Genomic DNA, 26,354 nt, shown 5'->3' on the forward strand with positions numbered 1-26,354 from the left:
CTGTTTGTTTTGTTTTTTATTTTTATTTTATTTATTTGACAGAGAGAGAGACGGTAAGAGAGGGAACACAAGCAGGGGAACAGGGAGAGGGAGAAGCAGGCTCCCCGCTGAGCAGGGAGCCTGATGCGGGGCTCGATCCCAGGACCATGGGATCACAACCTGAGCTGAAGGCAAGCACTTTAATGACTAAGCCACCCAGGCGCCACTTGTTTTGTTTTTTAAAGATGTATCCATTTATTTGAGAGAGAGCTAGACTGAGCATGAGCAGGGGAGGGGCAGAGAGAGAGGGAGCGAGAGAATCTCAAGCAGGCTCCCTGCTGAATGTGGAGCCCGAGGTGGGGCCTGATCCTAGCACCCTGAAATCATGACTTGAGTCCAACCAGCTGAGCCACCCAGGTGCTCTGAGGGAGATCTGTTTTAAAAGCAAATATGACCTTTAATTTCAGCACCTAGAACAGTGCCTGGCAGAGAGTAGGTGCTCAGTAAATAGTTGTTGAATAAATGAATGAATGTCGCTTCCCTACTTCGTCTTTACAGTAGCCCTTGAACTTACTTCAGCTCCTGTCATTGTCTTACCTGGATGCATGTCCCCGACAGTCTCCAGCCTTGTTTCTTACTCCTTGCCCCACTCCAACTCTCTAGACACACTGACCTTCTTTCACTTACATAAAGGTACTACGTTATTTTCTGCTTCAGAGTTTTTATCTGTTCTGTGCTTTGTGGTTCTTCCCTTTGCCTGAAATATTTGCTGTTCTGCTCCTCGCTTCCTCCTGTGCTCCCCACCCCTTCATCTTTGCCTGGCTAATTCCAGATCTCCCTCAAGGTCTTAGTTTGGATGTGGCTTTCTTAGGGACACCCATCCCTTAAACATTAGTTCACGTTTTCCCCTAATATACTTTCATTAGATAACCTGTACTTTCCAATATTTAACACAATTGCAGTGAAGGAATTACACATGTGATTATTCTTTAAGGTCTGTCTTTCCTACTGGATTGTAAGCTCCATGAAGGCAAGAACCATATCTGTCTTCTCTCTCTTTTGGTACCTAGGACAATACCTGGAAAGTCGTAGTTTCTCAAAGAATATTTATTAAGTGAATGCAAGGGCTATGTTTTGCTAGGTTTTCATTCATTTAGCAAGTACGTGGCATAAGAAGAAGGTGAGTCCTCTGGAGATAAGTCAAAGAATTGCATTTCCTCGGGGAGCCCAAACATGGTCTCTCATAACTGTAGCCTGTGGCAGGAGAGTGAATGCAGAGATGAGGCCGTAAGGCAAGTGGATGGTTTTCAGTGTCGCTTTCTTATTCAGCAAATTTAGTACCTGCCATATGCTGGGCCTGTGCTGGGGTTTTTTACTCATTAGTGAGTAAGATAGAGTCCCTTCCGTCAGAAGGACTATAGTCTAGCAGGAAAAAGAAGTCAGAAACATTCTTTCCTAAGCTCACAGGTATTTTATACAGAGAGCGGGTGAGCACATGACTGGAGAGTGGTCTTTTAAGAATCGGTATTGAGACTTCACACCTCAGTCGACCTGGGTGACCCAGTTATAAATACTCTTCATTCGCTAGAATGAAACTCCAAGCCAAAGGGCAGTGAGGGAAAGGGGCCTGGTTTCCTCCTGTTGCGTATGTGGTTAATTCAGGATCTGAAATCCTTCCAGACCTATGTGTCCTCACCCCAGGGAGCAGTATGTGCATTTAAACGTTCCCTGCTTGCAATGTGCTATTGTTCCTTTGGTTTCCACACAGTCCCGTGAGGTAGGCGGTGGGGGTGTGTATCTTACAGATGACCAAACGGGCTCTGAAAGGCAGACTTGCTGAAGGTTACACAGTCTGAACTGAGAAGGGATCAGAGATCTCTCTGGTTCTGCCTCCCTCGGAAAAGTGAGAGAAGGTGAAAGGAAATGTAATGTCTGTCCTTCCTGACTTTTCTGAATCAGTTAAGATCCAGGCAAATTGTAATAATAGAAAAACCGCCAACAGTAGTGGCCTAAGCAATAGGAAATGTGTTTCTTGCTCAGCTCAAAGAACGCTAGTGGTAGACAGAGATGATATGGTACTTTCACAGAGTTACTGGAACTTCTTTTATCATGCTCTGCCCCATGTGGCTTCCATCTCTAAAGCTGTCTAATGATGTCAGGGGGCTGCTGTAGCTCCTGCCATTCATCTACATTCCAGGCAATAGGAAGGGAGAACTCTCCTGAGACCTTTTTTTTTTCCCCTGAAAGTTCTATGGAGCACAGTCGGTTACGTCCCAATGACTAGAGCTGCTCTGTTCATTTTAGTAGCTTTTAGCGACGTGTGGCTGTTGAACATAGCAAATATCGCTGGTGTAAACTAAGATGTGCTGAATTATAAGATACTGGATTTCAAAGACTTCATATGGGAAAAAAGAGCTAAATAAAATATTTCATTAATTCCACATTTCTTTTTTTTAAAGATTTTATTTTCATTTATTTGGCAGAGGGAGATCACAAGTAGGCAGAGAGGCAGGCGGAGAGAGAGATAGGAGGAAGCAGGTTCCCCGCTGAGCAGAGAGCCCGATGCGGGGCTCGATCCCAGGACCCTGAGATCATGACCCAAGTCGAAGGCAGTGGCTTAACCCACTGAGCCACCCAGGCGCCCCCCCACATTTCTTTTTTAAAGTAATCTCTATACCCAATGTTGGTCTCAAACTCATGACCCCGAGATCAAGAATCAGATGCTCTACCGACTGAGTCAGCCAGGCACCCCTAACTCAGACATTTTGATTGTATGTTAAAATGATAATGTTTTGGCTCTGTTAAATTAAATAAAATATATTATTCAGATTAATTCCACCTTTTTTTTTTAACTTTAAAAAATATATCTACTAGAGAATTTCAGTTACTTATGAGGGCAGCATTATATTTCTGTTGCCGGGCTGGAACTTAATCACATACATAAACCTGGCTGCAAGGGAGGCCACAAATGTCATACTGATATCTGCATCTTCAGCTGATAATCAGATTCTGCTACTAAGGAGGACAGAAAAATAAGTGTTTAGGCAGTTGACAGTGTCTGCCGTATTCCTTTTTTTCTAGGAAGTTGGAGGCTGGACAAATTGACATGCTAAATGACAGGTCCATATTTGCATATTACAGAAAGGGCCAGAGTGCCTGTCTCCATGGATCTGACCTGCTAATTTGGGAGACCTACAAGAATACGTAGACAATAAAAATGCAATTGTTGGAGTAGCCAGACTGTATTGGGGGTGGGTGGAGAGGAATCAGGGTTTGTGTGGGGTTGAAAACACCATGGATGGATTTACACATGCTTCATGGAGCCTTGGGGAGACGAGTGCTCTGCTAACCAAAGAAAGCACCTTGAAGAGGGAGGGTTGCTGCAGGTGAAACTTCCTCTCTTCAGTCTTTTGAGATGGTCACCAGCAGAGCATGGTTGGAATGGGGGCTGCAGGGGCCCATTCTTCTGAGCGCTCCTCTTGTCTCTCGCAACTCTAGGACGCTGTATTCAGCCTTCTGCATGGAGCTGGCCTCCCACGGCTTTGTGGTTGCTGTCCCGGAGCACAGGTGAGGGGTGAAGGCCATAATGAACTCTTGGATTCGCAGCCGCCAGTGGGCTGGGATAGAGGCTAGTCCCTTACCCGTATATTATTTCTAATCTTCACAATGACCATGCAAGGCGGGTATTCTACTCAATTTCAAGACAAGGAAACCAAAGTTCAAAGGTTCACTTGCTGGAAGGGACACAGCTGAGTTGGGGCCCAAGTCCAAGTCAGTCTTTAAAATCAGTGTTTTTTTCTACTCTCCTGTGTATGGCCCCAGATCTTTCTCCCTGCTAGCCAAAAGATGACCTAGAGTGTCTTGGCGGAAATGGAGGATTTGGCAAAGGGGAAAAATAAGCTCAAGGGTGTCCTCTAGTTTCTCCAGCGGCACGTGTATTTCAGGGATGGGTCCGCCGCGACCACCTGTTTCTGCAAGCAGGCCCCGGGGGAGAACCAGCAAGCTCCCGAGCCGCTGGAGGAAGAATGGATCCCTTACCGTCAGATTGAGGAAGGGGAGAAAGAGTTCCATGTCCGGAATTGCCAGGTAGGCTTGTGCCTGTTGGGGAGGGGGAGTTCATAAGCCTGTCCTCCTGACACTAACAGTCCCTAAGAAGACTGAACTAAGAAGACTTTGATCTTCTGTCCTGAAATCTCACTCAGAGTGGGTCTGAGCTTGCCATGGCAGAGAAAGGGGGTAGTAATCAAGACTCTTCACAATTGTAGGTGACAGAAACTTAATTTAATCAAACCAGAGAATTGACCGGCTTATACAGGCTGCATGTAAGGGGCAGGACCACTGGAGCCCGATACCATCAAGATTTTTTTCCTTCTCTGTCTCCTCTGCTGGTTGGTCTTATCTGCAGACTGCCTTAGAACCACAAGGTTAAGACCACAGCTCTGGACAGACTGAGTTTGCATATACTTGGCCTCACCACTGGAGAGAATAGGGCTCTTTGGAGGGTCGTCCCGCAGTTGTCACACCTGCCTCAAGCTGCAGAAAGAAAAATCCTGGAGGGAGGCTTCTGGGCCCAGGAGAACTATCCAAATGGGAAATTTTCATCAGAAATAAGTTGACAGATTTGAGGGGGTCACAGTCCTCAAAAGTGAGGGGTAGTGGGTGAATTGGGGGTATGTGAGCGCTAGGCAGATGAAAACAATAGATGTATGCTATAAATAGGGAAGTCAAATCCAGTACTGGGTTGATTAAAAAAAAACACTCTTATTTCTTTTGTGTTCAGGGTGCTTTCCTATATGTTGTCTTATTAGGTCCTCCTGACGCCCCATGGGGAGGGGGGCAGTGTGAAGGGCCATGCTGACTCCAGTGGACCGTTAGGTGGCGCTTGTATGGAGCTGCTGGGAGGTTGCCGAGCCTTTCTCAGGCCATGGAGCCCACGGTGCTTGCTGAGCACTAGGTGGGCATGCTCTCCCCACACCCTCCCTCGGCTCTGTCAGAGAGTGAGGTTCTTGCCGAACGGTTGTGCCGTGTTCTGTTCCCGCCCCCACCACGACTCTGTGTTGCAGGTGCATCAGAGGGTGAGCGAGTGTACTCGAGTGTTGAGGATCCTGCAAGAGGTCACTGCTGGGCAGATCGTCCTCAATATCTTGCCCGACGGGCTGGATCTGAAGACCTTGAAGGTAGGAAAGCAATTAGTGTCACCTGGAGCATATGTGTTCATCAGGACCTTGGAGTCTGTTCTGTTCCGCATAACAAAAACCTAACTCATTGGCTTAAACTAGAAGAGAATTTATTGGCTCTGATAAGTGAAGAAGACCAAACGCAGACTGGCTTTAGGCCAGCGTAGGGAGATCCAGGGTCTCAGACATTGTCATCAAGGCTCTGGCACTCTCTCTTCTTCTCCTGGCTCCCTTCCACTCAATGTGTGGGCTTCATTCTCACCGGACTCTCCCCATTAGGCAGGAACCCTGGTTGCTGGCAGCCCAAGCCTATATTTCAATGCAGCTTCAAATTTAAAAGGAAAAGAGATTCTCGTGGCTTCCACTGTTCTGAGAAGGCTGTGGCCCTGCTTGGGTTACATGTCCCTTCCAGACCGGTCACTGTACGAGAGGGACAGGGTGTTCTGATTGGCCTGCCTACGTTATACACCCACTTCTGGGTCAGGGGAACCTGAGCGCCAGGACTGGCATCCCTACAGGGCCACGTGGATAAGGGAAAGATGTCTCGTTCCCCAAAGGAAGGGATGTTGAGCAACGAACAACCTGTGTTCTTTTCTAATTCTTTCCTTTGAGGGAATCCCAAAAATCCTTCCAGGAGGATAGAAACTGTTCCAGCTCTGGAATCTGGTTCCTATGCAGATACATTCCCAGCACCCCGCACCCCCCCATCTTTCCCACCTGAGTTCAAAAGTAGCTCAGGCTCTATTTAGAGAACCAAGAAATCACACAAAAGCATAAAGAAAAAAAGCTTTTCTTTTTGCATGTTGACGTTTGTCTTTCCAGTTCCTTTAAAACGCGTAACACATATGTTTATGTTTTTAAAAACAATAATGTTATTATTTAATACATGCTGTTTTGTGGCCCTTTTTTTTCACTTAGCATACTAGTCTGAATGTCTTCTTATGCCAGTTAATATTTTTCTATGGCATGATTTTTTGATAGCCATGTAGTATGCCATTGCACAAATGAGAATGGGGTGTGTGTGTGTGTTTGTATATGTACATACATACATACGTATATATAAATTAACAACTACTGTTGTATGAGTACTTAAAATGATAAGAGCCCCTTACAGAAACTTATGCAGCAAGCATTATTAGCTCTTTACATAAAAAGAAACCAAGGATCAAAGAGGCTAAGAATCTACCCAAGGTTACACAGTCAAGTAAGTGGTAGAGTCAGACTTCAAACTGGGGCCTTTTGATCCCAAAGCCTGTGCTGTGTGCCCCACAGACTTACTAGCAAATGCCTTTTAAAGGCTCTGGTCGAGTCAAGGCCAGCCAGGGCACGGTATCTGCCTGGAGGGCAGCTGGGAGCCGACATCTGAAGCACTTCTCCAGCAGAGCGCTGTGTGCTGCCGGCCCCTAGCAGACAGACAGGGTTCCGGGCACTGAAGTACAGGGTTGCGTGCCTCTGAGCCTGTGACAGGCCTTGGGCAGGCTGGAGTTCAGTTGGATTATCATTGGGGGAAATACGGCATAAAAACAGCTAAGAACACTTTCACCTAGCAGAGTAAGTTCTAAAAATTGATTACTCACTCTTGTTGGCAAAGCTCTGGGGAAGCAGATACTGTGCTGGGTTGCCCGTGAGAGTACAGATTGCCCCACGCAGAGCAGTTTGGCAATAGCTATCAGCAGTACAAGCGGGCATATTCTTTGACCTAGCGATGTCCAGTTCTAGGAATGGATTCTGTAGATATCTGCACGTGCAGCTTGATAATATGTACAAGGTTATTCGTTCCACTGCTGTTGGTAATGGCAAAAGACTGGTCATATCCTAAGTGTTCTCCAGTAAGGGAAGTCGTTGAATAGATTATGGGACAATGGATATTAGTTTTGATAATGCTAATTGCTGTAACTACTAAGTCCCAGACCTCAGTAGCTTAATGCAATACAAATTTACTTCTCTCCCACGCCAAGTTGCAAATAGGTGCTCCTCTTGCAAGGGGTGACTCAGGGATCCAGGCTCCTTTTAGCTTATAGCTCTAGCCTCTTCCACTTGTGAAACCCAAGGCCACTGTGTGCATTAAGCCAGGAGCGGGGAAGGGCATGGAGATTTATACAAAACACTTTTTTATGGGCCAGGCCTGGAAGTGGAGATACCGCTTTCATGCTCCTGTTGGCTGGAACTCAGTCCCAAGGCCACGTCCAGCTGCTGGGAAACAGAGTCCAGCTGTATGTTGGGAAAGAAGAAAGACAGATTTGGTGATCAGCCAGCCATCTACGCCATGGGGAAACTAGATGTAGCTATAAGAAAGGATAAGGAAGGTCTTTCTGTAACTAATATTATTATGCACAAAGGTAAGTTTTGTGTAAAGAGTGGGGATGTAGAGATTCGCATTTACCTGTGTGTGCGTAAGTAAGCTCTCCAAAGACACTGAAGAAACTGACCCGTTTGGGGACATGTGTTGGGCCACTATGTGGAAAGGGAATGTGGTACGTGGGTGACTTCTTATATGCTCCTGATTTTCCGCATATATAAATATATTAACCTGTGAAAAAAAAGTAGAAGCGGCCATCAGCCAAGTTGTTGGTCTGAAGGTACTAAGCAAAGGGAGAGAATTTAGGTACAGGGCCTCAGGATGGAAACTGGGGAGAGCAGAGGAGAGCACAGGTTCAGGGCAGAGCCTGGGCCACAACGGCTAGAGAGATTTCCCAAACCCCTCGGCAGGCAGCTGCAGTGGCTTCTTACATAACCGTGCCCTAGAGGCTTCTGGGGACAACTTGAAATAGATATTTGCAGAGCAGGAAGAGCAAGCCGACTCATTCTGCCCGATCAAAGTCAGGACAGATACCCAAAGGAAGTAGAAGCTGGCTTTGTTTCTACACAAGCAGCCCTTGCCTTCAGAGGGACATGGAGGAAGCAGGAGCTTTCCGTTCTGTCCCCCTACTTGGCTCCTGTGTCACCCTTTGGACTGGCTGTAAGGCAGGGATCTAGGGGTTGGAGACGGTTCTCATTCCTAACATGCTCGCACGGATGGATCTGTGTGGAATCCATCATTTAGGCCCAGTCATTTCTTCACGTATATTTAGCTGTCTCCCTGGTCCAGGCATCACAGGTGGTATGCTTACAAAAATGAAGATGAGGGGCGCCTGGGTGGCTCAGTGGGTTAAAGCCTCTGCCTTCGGCTCAGGTCATGATCCCAGGGTCCTGGGATCGAGCCCCACATCGGGCTCTCTGCTCAGCAAGGAGCCTGCTTCCCCCTCTCTCTCTCTGCCTGCTTCTCTGCCTACTTGTGATCTCTGTCAAATAAATAAATAAAATCTTAAAAAAAAAACGAAGATGAAGAACATAGTTTTCAGAATTCCTGACTGCAGGAAGTTGTCTGGTCTGGGGATTGGCTAACTGGCCGCTCTCTGTTGAGCACGAGGTTCCTGCCCTACAGGCAGGACCTCATCCACTGTACAGTGCTTCTGCCTCATTGTCTCACTCTCTGCCTCCTGTCTCTGAAGAATTCCTGGAAAAGCAGGCCCACATTTCTGATTTGGTTCAGTTCTCTGCTTTCCTCAGGGCAGCATCAACATGAGCCGCGTGGCTGTGATGGGACATTCATTTGGCGGGGCCACAGCTGTCTTGGCTTTGGCCAAGGAGACCCAGTTTCGGTGAGTGTCCTAGCGACGCTGCTGTTGAGCTCTGCGCACTGTTCCGTCATTCAGCAAGTATTTGTCACACGAGCGTTATGTGCTAGGCACTGGTTTGGGAGCTGGGGATTCAGTGGCGAACAAAAAAATAAGGTCTCTGACTTCATGGAATTACGTTATTGTGGGAGGAGACGGATGAGTAAACAAGCTAACAGCCAAATCCCCAGCACTCAGGTACAGTGAAGAAAATAAACAAGGCTGATACGCCAGAGTAACTGGAGGCTTCTTTCAGGAAGTGACGTAAGCCAAGACTTCAGAAGCCAACCGTGTGAAGGTCTAGGGAAGGATCATTCTAGGCAGAGGGAACAGGTAATGCAAACACCCTGAGGTAGAAGGAAGCTTGCGGTGTCAGTGTGGGAATGGCACAGTGAGTGAGGGGGAAGTGGTTCAAGATAATGATCAGAGAGATAAACAGGCTAGATCACACGGCCTTTTGGCCAGAGTGAAGAGAGTTCAATTTTATTCTAAGTACGATGGGAAACCATTAAGGGTTTTAAGCAGAGAAAAATATTTTAAGTTTTTATTTATTCATTTAACTAATCACTACACCCAACGTGGGGCTCAAACTCACAACCCCGAGATCAAGAGTTGCATATTCTTTTAACTGAGCCAGCCAGGCGCCCTGAGAAAAATCTTACTTACATGTTAAAGTGTTAAGAATACAGTGCTGATAGTTCCAGCAAAAATCAGTGGATTAAGTGTCTAACTTGATCTCAGCCCAAGTCCTGATGTCAGGGTCCTGAGTTCAAGCCCTGTGTTGGGTTCCACACTAGGTATGCAGCCTACTTTAAAAAAAATTAAAAAAAAAAAAAGAATTAAAAATTTAAAAAAAAAAAAAAGATCCCTCTGGCTACTGTATGGCTACTCTACTGTATGAAGAGTAGATGGTTGAGGACAAGACTGAAAACCAAGAGGCCGGTTAGAGGAAGGCTGTTTTAGAGTCAAAGTCAGAGGTGATGGATTGGCATTCAGATGGAGGAGGCAGGATGGAGAGATGCGAATTGAGTCAGGATATGTTTTAGAATTTGAGTGGGGGAGATGATTGTCCTTTATTGAGATGGAGAAGACCGGAGGAACTCTGGGTAGGGGAGAGGAGCTAATCTTAGGGCCTTCGTTTTGCCCCAGGGGACAGATTACTGGACACACTGGCCATGTCTTTGAGCTCTGGCACCACAGAGGCTTTTCCTGACCTCCTGTGCTGTGCACACTGTGGGCTCACATAGCTCCACGTGCAGTCAGGGCACTAAGCTCTATTTTGTTCCCTTGTCTGTTCTGTCTCCCCTTGATCCTTAAGAGCAAGAACTGTGTTATGTGTCTCTGTATCCACAGCATGGGGCTAAGCACATAGTAGGTACTCAGTGTTGAATGAATGGCCTTTGAGTAACCCAGGTCAGCTGCCTGAGAGTAGACCCAGGAAAAGGTCTGATCCTTGCTGTCAGGGACTTTAAAATCTAGAAGGATCTGGGGTGTCTAGCTGGCTCATTGAGTAGAGCATCCAAATCTTGACCTCAGGTTGTGAATTCAGGTCCTGCATTGGGCATGGAGCCTATTCTAAAATAAATATCAACAAACAAACAAACAAAACCTAGAAGCATCTTTGGTGACAGGTAAAAGGGATGTCTATCCATGATCCTAACTGAAGGGTCTGGGCCCTGGTACCCCCTTCCTGGCTTTCTGAGCCTTCCTCCCACTGAAGGGAAGAACCTTGTCCCTCCCCAACTGGCCTGACTATCCTTGCCTTGGTTTCTGCACAGCAGTTCCAAATGTCTGGTCCTGTTGCAGGTGTGCTGTGGCTCTGGATGCTTGGATGTTTCCTCTGGAACATGACTTTTACCCCAAAGCCCGAGGCCCTGTGTTCTTTATCAATGCTGAGAAATTCCAGACAGTGGAGAGTGTCAACTTGATGAAGAAGATATGTGCCCAACACGAACAGTCCAGGATCATAACTGTCCTGTGAGTAAGCCCCAGGGTCTTGATCGGGATCCCCAGTGTCCTCTCCGTTTGCTACTTGGTGATGGCTCTCTTAATTTTTTGTAAATTATCTGTAAGTTCTACCCATTAATACAATACTTAAATACTTCCTGAAATGCAAAGTGTTAATTCCTTTAGGACTTCCGGTCTGTCCTCCTTCATCTAGCTCTACCTACAGCAATTCCTTTCCTACTTTATATGACCCGATGAGGGGATTTACCTCTTGCTTCTGGAAGAAGAGTATTGTGGGATTGTGAGTTGGAGAGGGAAGGTATGGGTCGATGGACTCCAGAGATCTCTAACCTCATTTGGGAGTTTTATGGAGTCTTTTGAAGAGTGTAACTACAACAGACCCTTGACATTCACGAGATAGACTTTTGGAGACCTTGAATACCTCAATTCAGATATCATCCATAAACCATCTATATTCTCCCCAAGAGAAACCACATTCACTTCCATTACTAGCACCGTCGGGTGGTTTTTTCACGGGAGCCACTTATCACAGAAAGAACATTTTGAGTGACCTTTAGATTTTGTACCATAGATCAGAAGTGGCACAGAGTTCAGGTGCAGGGCTGAGGGCCCATGGACAAGTCTCCCAACTTGCTTCTGCCCTGCACTCGAGCCTAACAGAGCCTGACCACATATGCCACAAGGGTCCCAGGTCCTAGTTCAGCAAAACGACAACGAACTACATGTCCCAGGCTTCTGGAATCACTCGGGTAGTTGAAATCCTAAATCCAAAGCCCTGGAATGCTGGGAGTCCCGTAGTCAATGCTTCTTCCCATGCTTCTCTTGGCTAGGCTGTCTTCCTTAGGGCCAGCGCTCCCCTGTCCTTCGGATCTCATGGCTGCAGGGGACTGCTTGACAGTTTCCCCAGCCAGTCAGAGGGAGGATAATAGTGACCTCTGGAGGGAAAGGATAATAGTGACCTCCGGAGGGAAAGGAGGCGAGAGCAGTTGGCAAGGAGAACCCAAGGGCGATCGGACTGTCGGCACTGTATTCTTAAACCGAGTGTTGGGTACCCAAGTGTCCATTATATTATTCTTTCCACTTTTTCATCTGCCTTAAACAACACATTTTTAAAAACAAGTCGGGTTTTCTGCATGATGTCAGCTAAAGTTTAGCGTTTAGATTTTCTTCCCTCATTGAATTGACTAGTAAATACTTAGCTGTGAGTCATAGCCCAAAGTGAACCTAGTGGGCATTTCACTTTTGAATTAAATGTATTTGATAGCTAGGAACTTAAATTCTAATCCAAAAGCCCTCTTTTATAGGTGTTTGCCCTTACTTTTCTGATTACTCCAATAAAGGCAGGTGGTTCCTTCTCCTGTTTACTTTGTGGCACTGTTCTGATGAAGAAGGAGCTGATATGTTTTGTGACCATTCAAACATCACCAGGGAAAAGCCACAGTGGTTTATAATGACAGTGGAATGACAGTATGGCAGGCCTTGCCTCCTCGCCGCCTCGCCCTGCACCTGCCCTACTCTACTTAACTCAGCCTTTCCTGGAACTGTCAGACGTGGTCTGGGGGTTGAGGCAGCTTTGAAGCCAGACACACCTGCATTCAAGTCCTAGCTCTCTTCCTTCCTGGCTGTGTGACCTTGGGCAGATCATTTCCTCTGATTCTATCCAAAGGAAAATGCTTCCCTTCCGAGACTGTGGTGAAGTGGTGCACATAAAGCCCCTTGCCCGTGGTAGGTGCTTAGCAAATATTCGTGTGCTCTCACCTCCAGACCTGTACCAGTTACTCATTTCTCTTTGCCTCTAGTGGTTCTGTTCATCGGAGTCAAACCGACTTTGCTTTTGTGGCTGGTAACTGGATCGGTAAATTCTTCTCCGCGCAAACTCGCGGGAGCTTGGACCCGTATGAAGGTCAGGAGGTTATGGTGAGGGCCATGTTGGCCTTCCTGCAGAAGCACCTAGGTAAGTAGAGAACGGGGGTTTGTGGGCAGCCCTGGGGGTCCCTTAGATTTCCTTACCCAGTGGCCTATCCTGACATGTCCCAGGTCAGGCAGATGTATGGCAAAAGGAAAAATCTGAGTGAAGGAGAGGGTTACGTAGAGTTGCAGACAGAATGCTTAGCTGTAAGTTTGCAGACCCTAACTCTTGTCTCTTACTCCCCAAATTGACCTTGGCCTAGTCATTTTACTTCTGAGCCTCGGTTTCCTCACTGTAAATGGCACTTTCACCTTTCTCTCTCTCTCTCTCTCTCTTCCATTACCTGTGTCCTAACTCATTCTCACTCCCCTCATCTGTACCGCAGAGGAGGTTATGACGCTACATGGGCTAAGTTTGTAGACATACTTTTTTTTTTTTTTTTTTTAAGATTTTGTTTATGTATTTGACAGAGAGAGATCACAAGTAGGCAGAGAGGCAGGCAGAGAGAGAGAGAGGAGGAAGCAGGCTCCCTGCTGAGCAGAGAGCCCGATGCGGGACTCGATCCCAGGACCCTGAGATCATGACCTGAGCCGAAGGCAGTGGCTTAACCCACTGAGCCACCCAAGCGCCCTGTAGACATACTTTAAACAAAACAAAGCATGGAAGGCTTATGACCAGTGTCATCCGTCACTGACCAGCTAAGTGGCAAGGCCTGCAGAGGTCTTTGGTGCAGCTTCCACCCTGGGCACGTCTCCTCTCCCTTCGTCCCACCACAGAGTCAGGCAGCATGGAGAGTGCGCCGCTATGAGGGTCAGCCCTCTCTGCCTCTCCATTTCCAGACTGATATTCTAGTTAGGCTCCTTTTGGTTACGAGGAATGGAGAGTCCATCATTTACCTGGAGAAAAAAAGGTGAGTTTGTTTATGAAAGTATATCTGGCCACGTGGGAAGTGAAGAGTTAGGGGAACCGAGGTAGCTTAGCAGGACTGACCGCTCTCTCTCTGGTCTCTCTCATGGGCTCAGTCTCTCTGTCTCTTCTTCTAATGACATCTGTTTCTCTTACCTCTGGTCTGTTTTCTTCTTTTCTACTCTGGTTTTTCTCTTGCTGATAGCATCTCCTTATTCATAGGTAACTATGTTCCTCACAGCTTCGGTTGGCTCAAACCACGGCTTGATCTCCCAACTTCGTGGCATCCTTTTCCTCTGTGGCTCTCGGTCCTCACTGCATATTTTCTTGGGTTTCTTCGACCAGATTCCCAAGGGAGACAGCTTGATTCTCCTGGCTCACCTTTACTTAGCAGCACGATGTAGGCCAGTGCCCCACTGAGGCCTGGAGCTCTCTTGACTGATGTCTTTTTCTAATCCAGCCAGCATAGAGGAGGTGAGGGGCTGGGTGGCTCAGTCGGTTAAGTATCTGCCTTTGGCTGAGGTCATGATCTCAGCTTCTTGGGATGGAGCCACGCATTGGGCTGTCTGCTTAGTGGTGAGTCTCCTTCTCCCTCTCCCTCTGATCTCTCTTGCTTTCACATTCTCTCAAATAAATAAAATCTTTTAAAAAAAAAAAGAAAGAAAGAAAGAATGGAGGTGGCCACCACTGTGTGCCCTAGACTGAGCCCTCAGTGGTGTTACACAGTACAGTTCCTTCAGAAGGGAGCCAGGCCACCCCAAGTGTCCAGGGTCACCTCACTCTAGCCCAAGACTGAGATCTGATCCTTTCTGACTCCTCTCTGCTTGGCCTGGTCATCCCCTCGAGGGCCACCCAGCGAAGCTACAGACCCTTTGCACATGGCAGCTATTTAGGTATTCAAAGTCCCCAGTGGTGTCTTCTCTGCGTTTTTCTGTTCGGTAAGCTCGATGTCCGTGGTACCTCCCACCTGTTCCCCAATGCTTCCCCATGGTTCCCCATGTCACCATTTATTATCCCCTCTGGATGCACTGTTTGTCAGGATGCCTTTTGATGTGCGGTGCCCTGACTTCAACCTGACATGCTGGATGTGGTACATAGAGTAGGACGGTCACCTCTGTGCTCTGGACACTAGACGTCTAGTTGTGTGGCCTGAGTGCCTAAAAAATTTGGTGTGAATTCACTTTGCTTTCTTTTTTTAAAAAATATTTTATTTATTGACTTGAGAGAGATAGAGTGAGTGAGAGAGAGCACAAGCAAGGTGAAGGGCAGAGGGAGAAGCAGACTCCCTGCTGAGCAGGGAGCCCGGTGTGGGACTCGATCCCAGGATCCTGGGATTCGGGACCTGAGGGGAAGGCAGATGCTTAACCAGCTGAGCCACCCAGATGCCCACGGATTCAGTTTGCTTTTAAAATATATTTGTTCTGTTATGAATGTATTGACTCTCTTAACCGGAATTTACATATGTACATACATGTTCATTTCATCTTGCTCCTGTGAGCCATGATGCCCCCTGGGTTTAGAGACCTTAGGGTTAATACTTTAAAGCAGCGCTCTATCACCTCATGGGAGAGGGAATGGATCCGTGACCCTAGACTGCGGTGAGGACTGACTACATGGTCCTCGGCCCACTCTCCCTGGTCACTCTTAGCATCGTGTCATTAACTAAAGAGTGAAAGACGGCAGCAGAGGCCACAGTGGCTGGTCTGGCTGCCTTTAGGAACTAAGATGTTGAGCTAAGACACTCATTACTGGAGACCAACAGAAGAGCTGGGAAGGAGAGTCTTAGACCGTAGGGAGATTATCCAGAACTTGCTTTACGCCAGGCCTTCACTAAGTACTCAGATTCATCATCACATGTAATCCCGAAGACGACCCTCTCTGGTAGGTACTCGTTTTATTAACGCCATTTTATAGATGAAGAAATGAAGCTTTGGAAATTTAAGTAATTTGTCCGCAGTTATCTGGTTATGAAGTGGCAAGGCCAGAAGGCACCTAAATTGCCTGATTCCAAAGCCCACATACTTAGCGGATGCCCTGTCCTGTCAGCGACTCCAGTGATTAGGGTGTAGCCTCAGTCTTGAGGAGACACAGAGAGCAGGCACCAAACTGATGGAAAGGAAAGGACAGCCAGGAGAGGAGGCTCCCCAGACAAAGTGATCCGCGTCTTTAACCTTAACAGATGAGTCTGGTTCACCAGGGAAGGGGCCCATGGCTTGTCAACAGAAGGCACAGAGGCTTGTGTGATCGGTTTGGAGAAACTGGGTTTACTGTGCCTGGTGCCCGGGAGAGTGAATTGGCAGAACTTAAAGGCAGAGAAGTGGGCAGAAGCCAAGTGTAAAAGCCACGTATTTGCTGGAATGAGTGTGGATTTTAGTCCTTTGGCAAGGCAATGTCACGAAGAGACGTGTGTGGGCTGTCCAGCTGCGTCATGGAGGACGGGCGATGGGCCTGTCTGAGAGGCTGAGGGTCCCACTCCGAGGTTCTGGTGTCACTAGGCGAGAAGAGATGGGACAGAGTCTGAAAAGGCAAAGCCTCTCCGTTTGGGGCAATTAGCTTTGCAAAGAAGAGAAAAGCAGTTTGGTGGCCACATGGTGCATGTCACACAGGAAACCAAAGTGGGTTGCAGCGAGCTGTACCTCTCCCTGCTCCTAAAAATGCCTCTGGGAGCACATCTGCCACGGACCCAGGGATATTCTTTCTCTTTTATTAAGAAGATTGGGGCTTCTGTCCTATGAGCTGTAGGCAGCTTCTGTCTCCGCTCTTCCACTCTCCCTTCTCCTTTCTCTGCAGACCTCTGACACCCTCCCCTCCCCTGTCTCTGAGCTGATGAACTTGGCCTCCCAGCTCACGGAGAGAATGGAAGTAGCCAGTACTTCCTTGAAATCCCAGCATCTCATCCACCCGCCTTTGTGTGATGCTCTGCTCCATGCCTGGCCACTAGCTCCCAGTCCATTCTCTAAGGCCAGCCCCACCACCCACACACCAGGATCCCTTCTCTCCCAGCCGTGGGTTCAAGGTGATTGTGACAACAGGTTTTTCCTTTTATCTGCAGACGTCAATCTGCCCCTCTTGACCTGGTTCATTTCACCCTGAGATTTCTCTCTCTCTTATTTTATCTTATTTATTTGGGAGAGAGAGAGAGAGGCCGCACAAGTAGGGGGAGAGGCGGGAGAGGGAGAAGCAGACTGCCCGCTGAGCAGGGAGCCTGATGCAGGACTCGATCCCAGGAGCTTGGGCTCATGACCTGAGCCGAAGGCAGATGCTTAACCAACTGAGCCGCCCAGGTGCCCCTCACTCTGAAATTTCTCTTAAAAGATACCTACTTGACCCCACTTCCCCCTCCAGTTAGCGCCCCATTTCCCTGTTCCTCCTAACAAAACTCCTTGAAAGATTGTCCGTCTTTACGTTCTCTGGCTCTTCTCTCCGCGTTCTCTCTTAAGCCCACTCTAGTGAGGCATTTGCATCCCAGTTCCCTGTGACAATTGCTTTTGTCAGCATGGCCAGTGACCGTCACAGCCCTCAGCCGGGTGGCGAGTTCTCCTTCCTCATCTGCTGCCGTGCTCAGCTTCTTTTTTTCTTTTTTCTTTTTTTTTTCTTTTGGTCAGAGAGAGCGAGCATAGGCAGACAGAGTGGCAGGCAGAGGCAGAGGCAGAGGGAGAAGCAGGCTTCCTGCTGAGCAAGGAGCCCAATGTGGGACTTGATCCCAGGACGCTGGGATCATGACCTGAGCCGAAGGCAGCCGCTTAACCAACTGAGCCACCCAGGCGTCCCTGTGCTCAGCTTCTGAGAGAGCTGGTGACGCCCTCCTCCGTGAAACCCCGTGTTCACTTCCAGAATACCCCACTGTGGGTGTTCTCCTGTCTGGACGTCTGCTCCTTCTCCGTCTGCGTTATTGCTTCTGGGGCTCAGGGCTTGGACCTTGTCTCTGTATCCCCTCACGTTATCTCTCCATGCTCGTGGGTAGGTCTCAGGCTGACAACACCCCACTTTATGTCTCCAGTTCGATCTATCGAGCATCAGATCCGTATAACCCATCACTCAGGGCTTCTCCACCCAGTAGACATCCCCGACCAAACCCGATTCCGAGTTACTCAAGCTGATGTCTTCATTCTTGTCTCTGCTCCCCTTTCCGATCCCTCAGAAATCCTCCTGGCTCTCCCTTTCGACTGCATGTGGAACCTCGTCACATGCCCTCACGCCCGTGACTGTCACCCTGTCCAAGTTGTCTCTCCCCACACGGTCTTTTCTTAATCGAGTGGCCAGAGTGAACCTGATAGAAATTAAGTCCAGTCTCTCACACCCCTCTTCCGAATCCTCCGTGGCTCCCCATTTCTCTGAGAGTCAAAGCCAATGTCCAGTGTCCTGCTGGCCCCGTATGATGTGGCCCTCGGTCCCTCCTGACCCCGCTCCCTGCTGCTCCTCCCCAGGCCGCCTTCAGTGTTGCTGCGCAAGCCTCCGGCACTCCAGGCACACACCCACTTTGGGGTCTTTGCGCTGCTGTTCCCGCTGTCTGGGACACTGTTCCGTTCGGTCCCGTCGCTTCTTCCCATCTCCTTTAGGTCTTTGTGCAGATCTCTCCAGTGAGGCACACCCTGACCACCCTTTTATTTCTTATTTTTTTAAGTTATTTTATTTTATTTTAAAGATTTTATTTATTTGTTTGACAGAGATTATAAGTAGACAGAGAGGCAGGCAGAGAGAGAGAGGAGGAAGTAGGCTCCCCGCTGAGCAGGGAGCCCGATCCCTGAGCAGGGAGCCCGATGCGGGGCTCGATTCCAGAACCCTGGGACCATGACCTGAGCTGAAGGCAGAGGCTTTAACCCCCTGAGCCACCCAGGTGCCCCTTAAGTTACTTTATTTAAGTAATCTCTATACCCAGTGTGGGGCTAGAACTCATGACCCTGAGATCAAGAGTCATATATTCTTCTAACTGAGTCACCCAGGCACCCCTGATCCCCCTTGTTACATCCCTGTACCTTCCCTTCCTCGCCTCACCCCCATCTCCCAGGCACCACCACTGCGTCTCTTATCCGCTCTGTTTTTTCCCCATAGTACTTACTACCTTTTCCCACGCAATGTAATTTATTGTGTTTGTTGTTATCTCTGCCTATTAGATTATGAGCTCTATGAGGATAAGGGTTTCTGTTTTTGTGTGGTATTTTTAGCACCAAGAACAGATTGGCCCATCATGGGTGTGCTTGATAGTTTCTGAATTGATGAATATGTAACACTTCCTTGTTGAGGAACTCTTCCCTGCCAGGTTTGTGGCAGGGCACTGGGGATCCAGAGATGAAGAAGAGTGGTCCCTGCCTTCTGTCCCAGCTTTTGTTTGTTTGGAACAAAAGCACCATTTGCCTGTTCAGCTGCGCCCTGCTCCCTCCGCCTGAGGCCTTCGTCCCTTTTGACTGTTTTTGCTATGGTAGACCCATCTGCCTGCGATCCCAGGGCCCTCTCTGGAATCCTATCCGGTATTGGGCTGCCTCATGATGTTGCCGTCTAGTTCTCTCCCGCTTGTCATGGAGGTCCCCCAGCTGACGTGCAAAGATCCCTTCCTTCCTGCTCAACGGCTTCCCTGGGCTTTCCATTTTCTCATGCCTTTGACCCAGGTTTGAATTCTGTCTCTACCACTTCTCCGTTGGAATGACCTCGGGTGAATCGGGTAGCTTCTCTGAGCCTCAGTTTCCTCCGCTATAAAATAGCTAATACAGGACTTTCTGCATAGGGAGATTGTGAAAATTACATGAATCGGTGCGTGTCTGGCCCAGTTTCTAGGATGCATTACCCTTCAGTAAATGCTGGCTTCTGTTACTATTATTACCCTTACTGGGTTGTTCCGGGTCAAGCAAGTCTTCTATGAAGCACACTGATAAAACATTCAGTGGACACTAGTTACCATACTGCTCTCACCGTCACACCCACCATAACCAGTCCTTTCCGTATTCCTGGTGCTCCTCTCCAGGATGACCCCCGAAATCCACGGTAGCTACTCCTTGAACTAACCTTACAAAGATTTCCCTAACCTTCCTGTTTTTTTCCCACACAGACCTACAAGAGGACTATGACCAGTGGAACAGCCTCATTGAAGGCATTGGACCATCACTCACCCCAGGGGCCCCACACCATCTGTCCAGCCTGTAGGCACAACCGGCCGTTTGTGAAAGGTCACTGAGCTGAGTTCCCATTCGGGGCCTGCCCAGGGACACGTAGCCTCCTATCAGGAAGTGGCTGATGTGACCCTCACAGATTAAGAGGATGTAATTGTGCTGCTGATTGGATAACTGGATACTTTGATCTTGGACTTGCTGATCTTAAACTCACGCTGGGACTTGGATCACTTACTGATTGGCAAATTGACTTTCTGGGAACTGAACACTGATGGTGTGGGGACTAAGCAGTGGGGTAGAGCTGGCGGGGGCCGGGGTTGCTTCAAGCTTTAAGCTGAACAGTATTAACCCAGAGGCCTACTCCCTCCCCTTGGGCCATTGTATCTTCTGCCATGGAAGAAATGAAACCAAAGGATGGAGTGAAATTCCCACCTTCAGGACCTCTAGCCCAGCTTAGCACTACCTCTTCCTACCTCTCAGCCTTTCCCTCCCCAGGGCCATTTGGTAAGTTCTGAGCACTTTAGGTAACTTTCTAGGACGTGGACCACCATCAAGATTCTCCATTTATTTTCTTGTTCCATGAAACATGGTCAGGACTCAGACTTGTGAGCCCACGGAGGAGGGCGGGAGTAGTGTCCTCACGCCATAGGGAGAGAAGCTGAGGTCCAGAGTGGTATCACAGAAGCTCTGGGTGTCATGGAGGTTTGCCAGAAATGTACCTTGACAGGAACCCACACAAGTTGGTGGAGATGGAGAAGGTAGGTTAACACCATTAAGTGGCTGTTTGAACAGGCCCTTGCCACAGGAGGGAGACGTTTTGGTTGGTTATAATTTAGCCCTCCCCCCCCACCCCCCCAGAGATATCTAGGAACACTTTGGTCTTTCTCTTACCTCAGGTATCAGGAGCCTCCAACATGCCCAGAATCAGGGCACTATAATTGTCTGTTTTCCGGCTCTGAGGCCCTAGCCTCAAATGTATGTCAAGATATAGACTGAATTTCCATTCTGTTCCATTTATAATATGAATGATATTAATACTCATGTTTGCCTAATGATACATTGGAATATTTTCTTTATTTAATCTACATTAGAGCAAGATGGCGAGCCATCTGGAAGTAACTTTTCCTTCTGTCTTTCTTTGTTCGCTTACCACTTATGCCCATGTGGGAAAAAAAAACTTTAAAAGGAAAGGAAATCTTCCTGGAGATCTAACTCAAAGTTGTCCGGGAACATCATCCTGAAACTGTCCTCTCCACTCCTCTAGACGTCATACCTCAGCCCAGGTAGGGGACCCCGGAGGAGGCAGGAGCAAAAAGGGTCTACACAGTAGACCCAAGGTCAGTGCCACCAAAGCAAGCAGGGACCATGTCTCCCATCTCAACAGCTGTTCTTTCTAAGACACGAAATACCAGGTCCACTGAGACTTGGGAGGATCTTGGGAATTCTGGCAAGACAGAGTATAAAGAGAATATCCTTTATTAAAGCCCTGGGCTCTAGAATTTTGTATCCTGGTTTTGAGTCCCGGCTCTACTGCCACTGTGTAAATTCGAGCAAATTGTGTTCTCTTTCCATTCTTAGTTCCTGACTTTCTAAAACGGGGATCTGCACCATGAATTGTTCAGCAGATTAAGTGTAAGGATGTGTGACCCATGGGTTATTTAAAAAGTATGTTTCCTACTTTCCAAATATGTGAGATTTTTTAAACTATCTTACAGCTTTTGTTTTCTGGCTTGATTGTCTGTGGTCAAAGAAAATAACCCTATGGTCTTCATCCTTCAGCATTTGTTGAAACTTGCTTTTTGGCCCACTGGAAGATCAGTTTTATAAATATTCCATATATGATTTAAAAGACTGTATATTTTGAAGTTTGGGACTTACTGTTTTACTCAACAACACATTATGGACTTCTTCTAGGAGAGTGCATACAAGTATTTTAGAGAGCCTGCCAACCCCGTACAGGGACCAGAGCCCGTCTGCACTCACAGAACCAGCAGATGCCACTTCTTGTGCCTGGGGCTGGTCCTGCAGGTGCTGGGGGCCAGTGCTGGCCGCATTAGCCCAGGAGACCCAGCAAATATGTCCCATGTCTATGTAGGTATCGTTCAGAAGGTACTCAGAAACTGGACCCACCTCCCCCATTCGGTTCGTGATCTGGTAATGACTCATTTATCCGGCAACACTGGAGTAGGGGAATCTTCATATAACTGAAAATTATCCTTTAAGCTACAAAACACAATACTGACTATTTTGAGTGGCAATCTACCAAAAAGATAATGCACACATTTGCCTAATGTGAGCCGACCTCTGACATTTTAGGATGTTTCTGTTAAGATAAACTAGATTATGTAGCTGTTAACAAGCAGTCCCCAAAGGTAACAGGTATATTTCTTGCCCATGTCCTTGATCTCTGTCGGTTGGGGAAGCTCTGCCTGGTGGCATCTTTATCTGCATTTGGGGACCCAGGCTGGCTGAAAGCGTTTGCTGCCAGCTGTCGTGATGGAGCGCCTGCTAGCGCTTGAACCTTCTGCCCAGAAGGGCCACTCCCTGTTTCCATTCACATTTCATTAGCCAGAGCAAGTCATCTGGCCATACCTAGTACCCCACACCACCCCCAGGAGAGCTGACCTATATCGGTGGGCAGGTCTGAGGTCTGAGCAGCGGTACCCTCTGGTCTGCAAAGACGTGGAGAGCTGTTCGCTTCGACCGTCTGCAGCCCCAGTGGCTGTCCTTGGAGCTCTCTTGATTGCTTTTCAGAGTCCTGCTGTCTTCCTTGTGGTCGGACTGCCAGCTCTCACTCCTCTTTGCCTTAATGGCAGTCTTCCCTGATCCCTTCAAGTCTGTGACCTCTGATCAGCCACCTTACTTAACAATTGTCTAAAGTAAAAAAGCAGGTAGTCAGAGAGGGCGTTAGAGACTCTCCTGCAGTGAAAATGCACTGCCTTTAGCGCTTGGACTTTGTAATCCTTTGCTCAGGAGGGATGTCACAAGGCCTTTGGTCCTTTGTCCTGAGTTGTGGGTTTTTGTTGTTGTTGTTGTTGTTTTTTAAGGTTTTCTTTTTTCTTATTTCTTTTTTAATTTTTTCAATTTATTTATTTTCAGAAAAACAGTATTCATTATTTTTTCACCACACCCAGTGCTCCATGCAATCCGTACCCTCTATAATACCCACCACCTGCTACCCCAACCTCCACCCCCCCGCCACTTCAAACCCCTCAGATTGTTTTTCAGAGTTTTTTAAGGTTATTTATTTATTTATTTGACAGAGATCACAAGCAGGCCGAAAGGCAGGCAGAGAGAGGGGGAAGCAGGCTCCCTGCTGAGCAGAGAGCCTGATGCGTGGCTAGATCCCAGGACCCTGGGATCATGACCTGAGTGGAAGGCAGAGGCTTTAACCCATAGAGCCACCCAGGTGCCCCTCTTTGTCCTGGTGGGTTTTTTTTGTTTTTTTGTTTTTTTTTAAGATTTTTATTTATTTATTTGACAGAGAGAGATCACAAGTAGGCAGAGAGGCAGGCAGAGAGAGGAGGAAGCAGACTCCCCGCTGAGCAGAGAGCCCGATGCGTGGCTAGATCCCAGGACCCTGAGATCATGACCTGAGCTGAAGGCAGCGGCTTAACCCACTGAGCCACCCAGGCGCCCTGTCCTGGTTTTTTGTTCGCTTCCAGGGGATTGAAAGATACCAGCTAATTGGGCCTTTAGGTAAATAAGGTAATTGTGCATATTGTTTGTCATTTGCTGGTAAGTAACCTTCTGGTGAATTACCTTTCCAAAAGCTAAGAAGAGGTTTTGGGTTTCTTTTTTTTTTTAATTTTTAGAAAAGATTTTATTTATTTATTTGACACAGAGAGAGAGATCACAGTAGGCAGAGAGAGAGGGGGAAGCAGGCTCCACGCTGAGCAGAGAGCCCGATGCAGTGCTCAATCCCAGGACCCTGGATCATGACTGGAGCCAAAGACAGAGGCGTAACCCACTGAGCCACCCAGGCACCCCTTGGGTTCTTCTGCATCTTGTTCCCCATCCCATTCTGGACTGTACCTAGGGAAGCCTCCTAGTGGTACATGGTGAAGCTTCGGTGCATGGGATGCCACGTGAGGGAATTTCAGTCAACACAGAGTGGAATGAGATTCCCCATCCCTTCCCCTTCCCGGATTTGTCACACTGAGGCCGATCGGGTTCTTGCTGTGCCCCCAACACAGTCCCCAGGTGCCTTTCCTATGTATGTCCTGACATGGCTGCCTCCTTGCCCATCCTCAGGAGGACTATGGGGCTCTTGAAACATCAGTGGACTTCAACTGCGTGTCTGGGCCTTGTGGGGGGTCCTATATCTGCTCCCCTTTTCTTCTGGGGTCCCTGGGCCTGCCGAGTGACAGAGGGACAGGAGAGCCTGCACTCTATACTCAGGACCCATGCTCATTAGGAAGATTACTTCCTGTCCTGTCACAACCACATGCAGATGCCCAGTGTCCCCAGCCGGTGCCGCATGGTGAAGGGACCGAGATGATGATCGCCACAGCCTGTGTTTACTGGCCCTTCCTGGGAGTCAAGGATTCCACTCGGCTTCACACGCATCATCTCGCTTGCTTCTCACCTGAACCCCCTGAGCTCAGGTGCTGTTGGCCTCATTTTATGTATGAGGAACTAGAGCCCTAGAGAAGTGACTCAATCAAGAGGTCACAGGAAGAGTTTGGCAAAGCTGGCATTTCGGCATCAAAATCCAAGCTCCCAGTGAGTCGTACTGTTGGTTACACAGTCTCAGTTTTGCATCTTCCTCTGTCTCTAAACTGTCAGGATAAGAAAAATGTAATTTCATCTATGGACTCTGAAAAACAATCTGAGGGGTTTGAAGCGGCGGGGGGTGGGGGGGGTGGGAGGTTGGGGTACCAGGTGGTGGGTATTATAGAGGGCACGGATTGCATGGAGCACTGGGTGTGGTGAAAAAAATAATGAATACTGAAAATAAATAAATTGAAAAAATTTTTAAAAAATGTAATTTCATGAGGAATGGAATCAAAAACAGCAAATTCTATGGGGTGCCTGGCTGGCTCAGTCCCTGGATGGAGCAGGCAACTCTTGATCTTGGGGCTGTAAGTTCGAGCCCCACATTGGGCATAGAGCTCACTTAAGAATAAAATCCTTTTAAAAAAAAGTCAAGACTCCAGCAATTTTCTGTAGGACTATTTAGACTCAGTGACACCTCAGCATTATCGAGAGATGGGTCGGGGAGGGAAGTGCACCTCTTCAAGGACTGTGGCTCAGGTGTTTGGTTGGTATAAGCCCTATGACTTCAGGCTGTTCGTGAACTTCGGTTTCCTCGTTTGCCAAGTGAGAATTCTAGTAGTATTTCCCTCTGCGAGCTGTTGGAACAATTAGGTAAGGTACTGTGTGTAAAGCCCTTAGTCTGCTAAGGGCTTCATCAGCACTAGCTGTGACCAATACTGTATTCTTCGGTCCTCCTGACATGCCTATACGGTCAGGTGTCGCTTGCCCTTCCCTGAGTGGACCCCGGTGGCCCTGGCCTCAGCTCTTACTGCAGCTTCTCTGGTTTCCCGGGTATTTCCGTCACAAGAAGCCGCCCCCTGCCACCCAGCTGCTCTCACTGTGCAAGGGAGGAGCTAGATGAAGACAGTTTTTCTGTTCTCTTGGCTCTGATTTCCGGCTCCTCACATCAAAACTCAAGACCCGCCCCACAGTTCTAGCCTGGTAGGCTGTCTTCCCCACCAGGAAGGGTCTATGCTCTTAGGTTCTGGTCTGGGTTTTAGTTTCACTCCTGATCATCCAAGCACACGTGTCTATGCAGCAGATAGAACCTGGAGGTCCTAAAATGTTGAGTGGGAAACTCACAGGCCTGTTTAGATGGTCGGAGGGAGGAGGACCTGGAGGCGGGGAGTGTGTAGTGGTTGTAGTGTCTTCTGCTGTCTCTGAGGTGGGCAAAAGGGGTTCAAATGCCCCGTGACCTGCTCAGGAGACACCCCTGAGGCCTGACAAGGGCCCGCGAATGACCTCAGCTCTCCCCCTCACTGCCGGCTCTGATTTCCCACCAGCTCCGCTGTGCCCTCCCCGATGCTGGTTTCCGGGTCCTTTGAGGCCAGTCTGACCAGCAGCTTACCCCTGGACTAATCCCTTTCCCCCGGCGTCTTGCTGCCAAATCTGCCCTAAAACACTCCTTTTGTATCAAAATGCCAGTCTGGCAAGGTGGTCTGATGGGAAGAGGACCAAACTGCTGGTCTGGAGCCAGGGTACTCGTCTTGTCTCTGTCATGGTCTCTCTTGCTCCGTGACCTTGTGTAGGTGCTTTCCCTCCGGTGACTTCGGTCTCTCTATCTGTATATGGGGCTTTGGGGTTGTGGTTGTTGATCTGGCTGATCCCTGAGGCCCCTTAGGTTCTGCCATTCCAGGGCTCTGGCCTGGAGTTTTCAGGGACCTGCAGGACTCCCTTTTCCCTGTAGGATGGCATCTCGCCTCCCCACTCCATCTGGTCTTGCCCTATCCCTGTCCTCTGCTTCTTACCACGCACTCTTTTTCCCCAGTCCCCCTAACGTGCCCACCCAGTTCCCCAAACGAACATGCATGCCCTTTCTCATGATGTTTCTTGCTTGGAGGCGGGGAGGGCTCCCAGCCCTCTTCCTGTACTTCCAAGTACTACTAATCCTTTAGGC

General features: G+C 48.3%; 1 protein-coding gene across 1 annotated transcript in view; it reads left to right on the forward strand.

The window, feature by feature from the left end:
• PAFAH2 (platelet activating factor acetylhydrolase 2) overlaps window positions 1-21,564 on the forward strand; it is a 31,611-nt gene extending 10,047 nt beyond the window's left edge. Inside the window, exons 5-11 of the mRNA XM_032301912.1 lie at window positions 3,478-3,546; window positions 3,924-4,065; window positions 5,043-5,156; window positions 8,706-8,797; window positions 10,619-10,789; window positions 12,580-12,734; window positions 19,639-21,564. Coding sequence (XP_032157803.1) covers window positions 3,478-3,546; window positions 3,924-4,065; window positions 5,043-5,156; window positions 8,706-8,797; window positions 10,619-10,789; window positions 12,580-12,734; window positions 19,639-19,733 — 838 coding nt within the window. The 3' untranslated portion in view covers window positions 19,734-21,564. The remainder of the gene's footprint in view (window positions 1-3,477; window positions 3,547-3,923; window positions 4,066-5,042; window positions 5,157-8,705; window positions 8,798-10,618; window positions 10,790-12,579; window positions 12,735-19,638) is intronic.
• Window positions 21,565-26,354: the final 4,790 nt, after the last annotated feature.

Source organism: Mustela erminea, chromosome 10 (assembly GCF_009829155.1).
Source record: "Mustela erminea isolate mMusErm1 chromosome 10, mMusErm1.Pri, whole genome shotgun sequence".
NCBI classification, from domain to species: domain Eukaryota; kingdom Metazoa; phylum Chordata; class Mammalia; order Carnivora; family Mustelidae; genus Mustela; species Mustela erminea.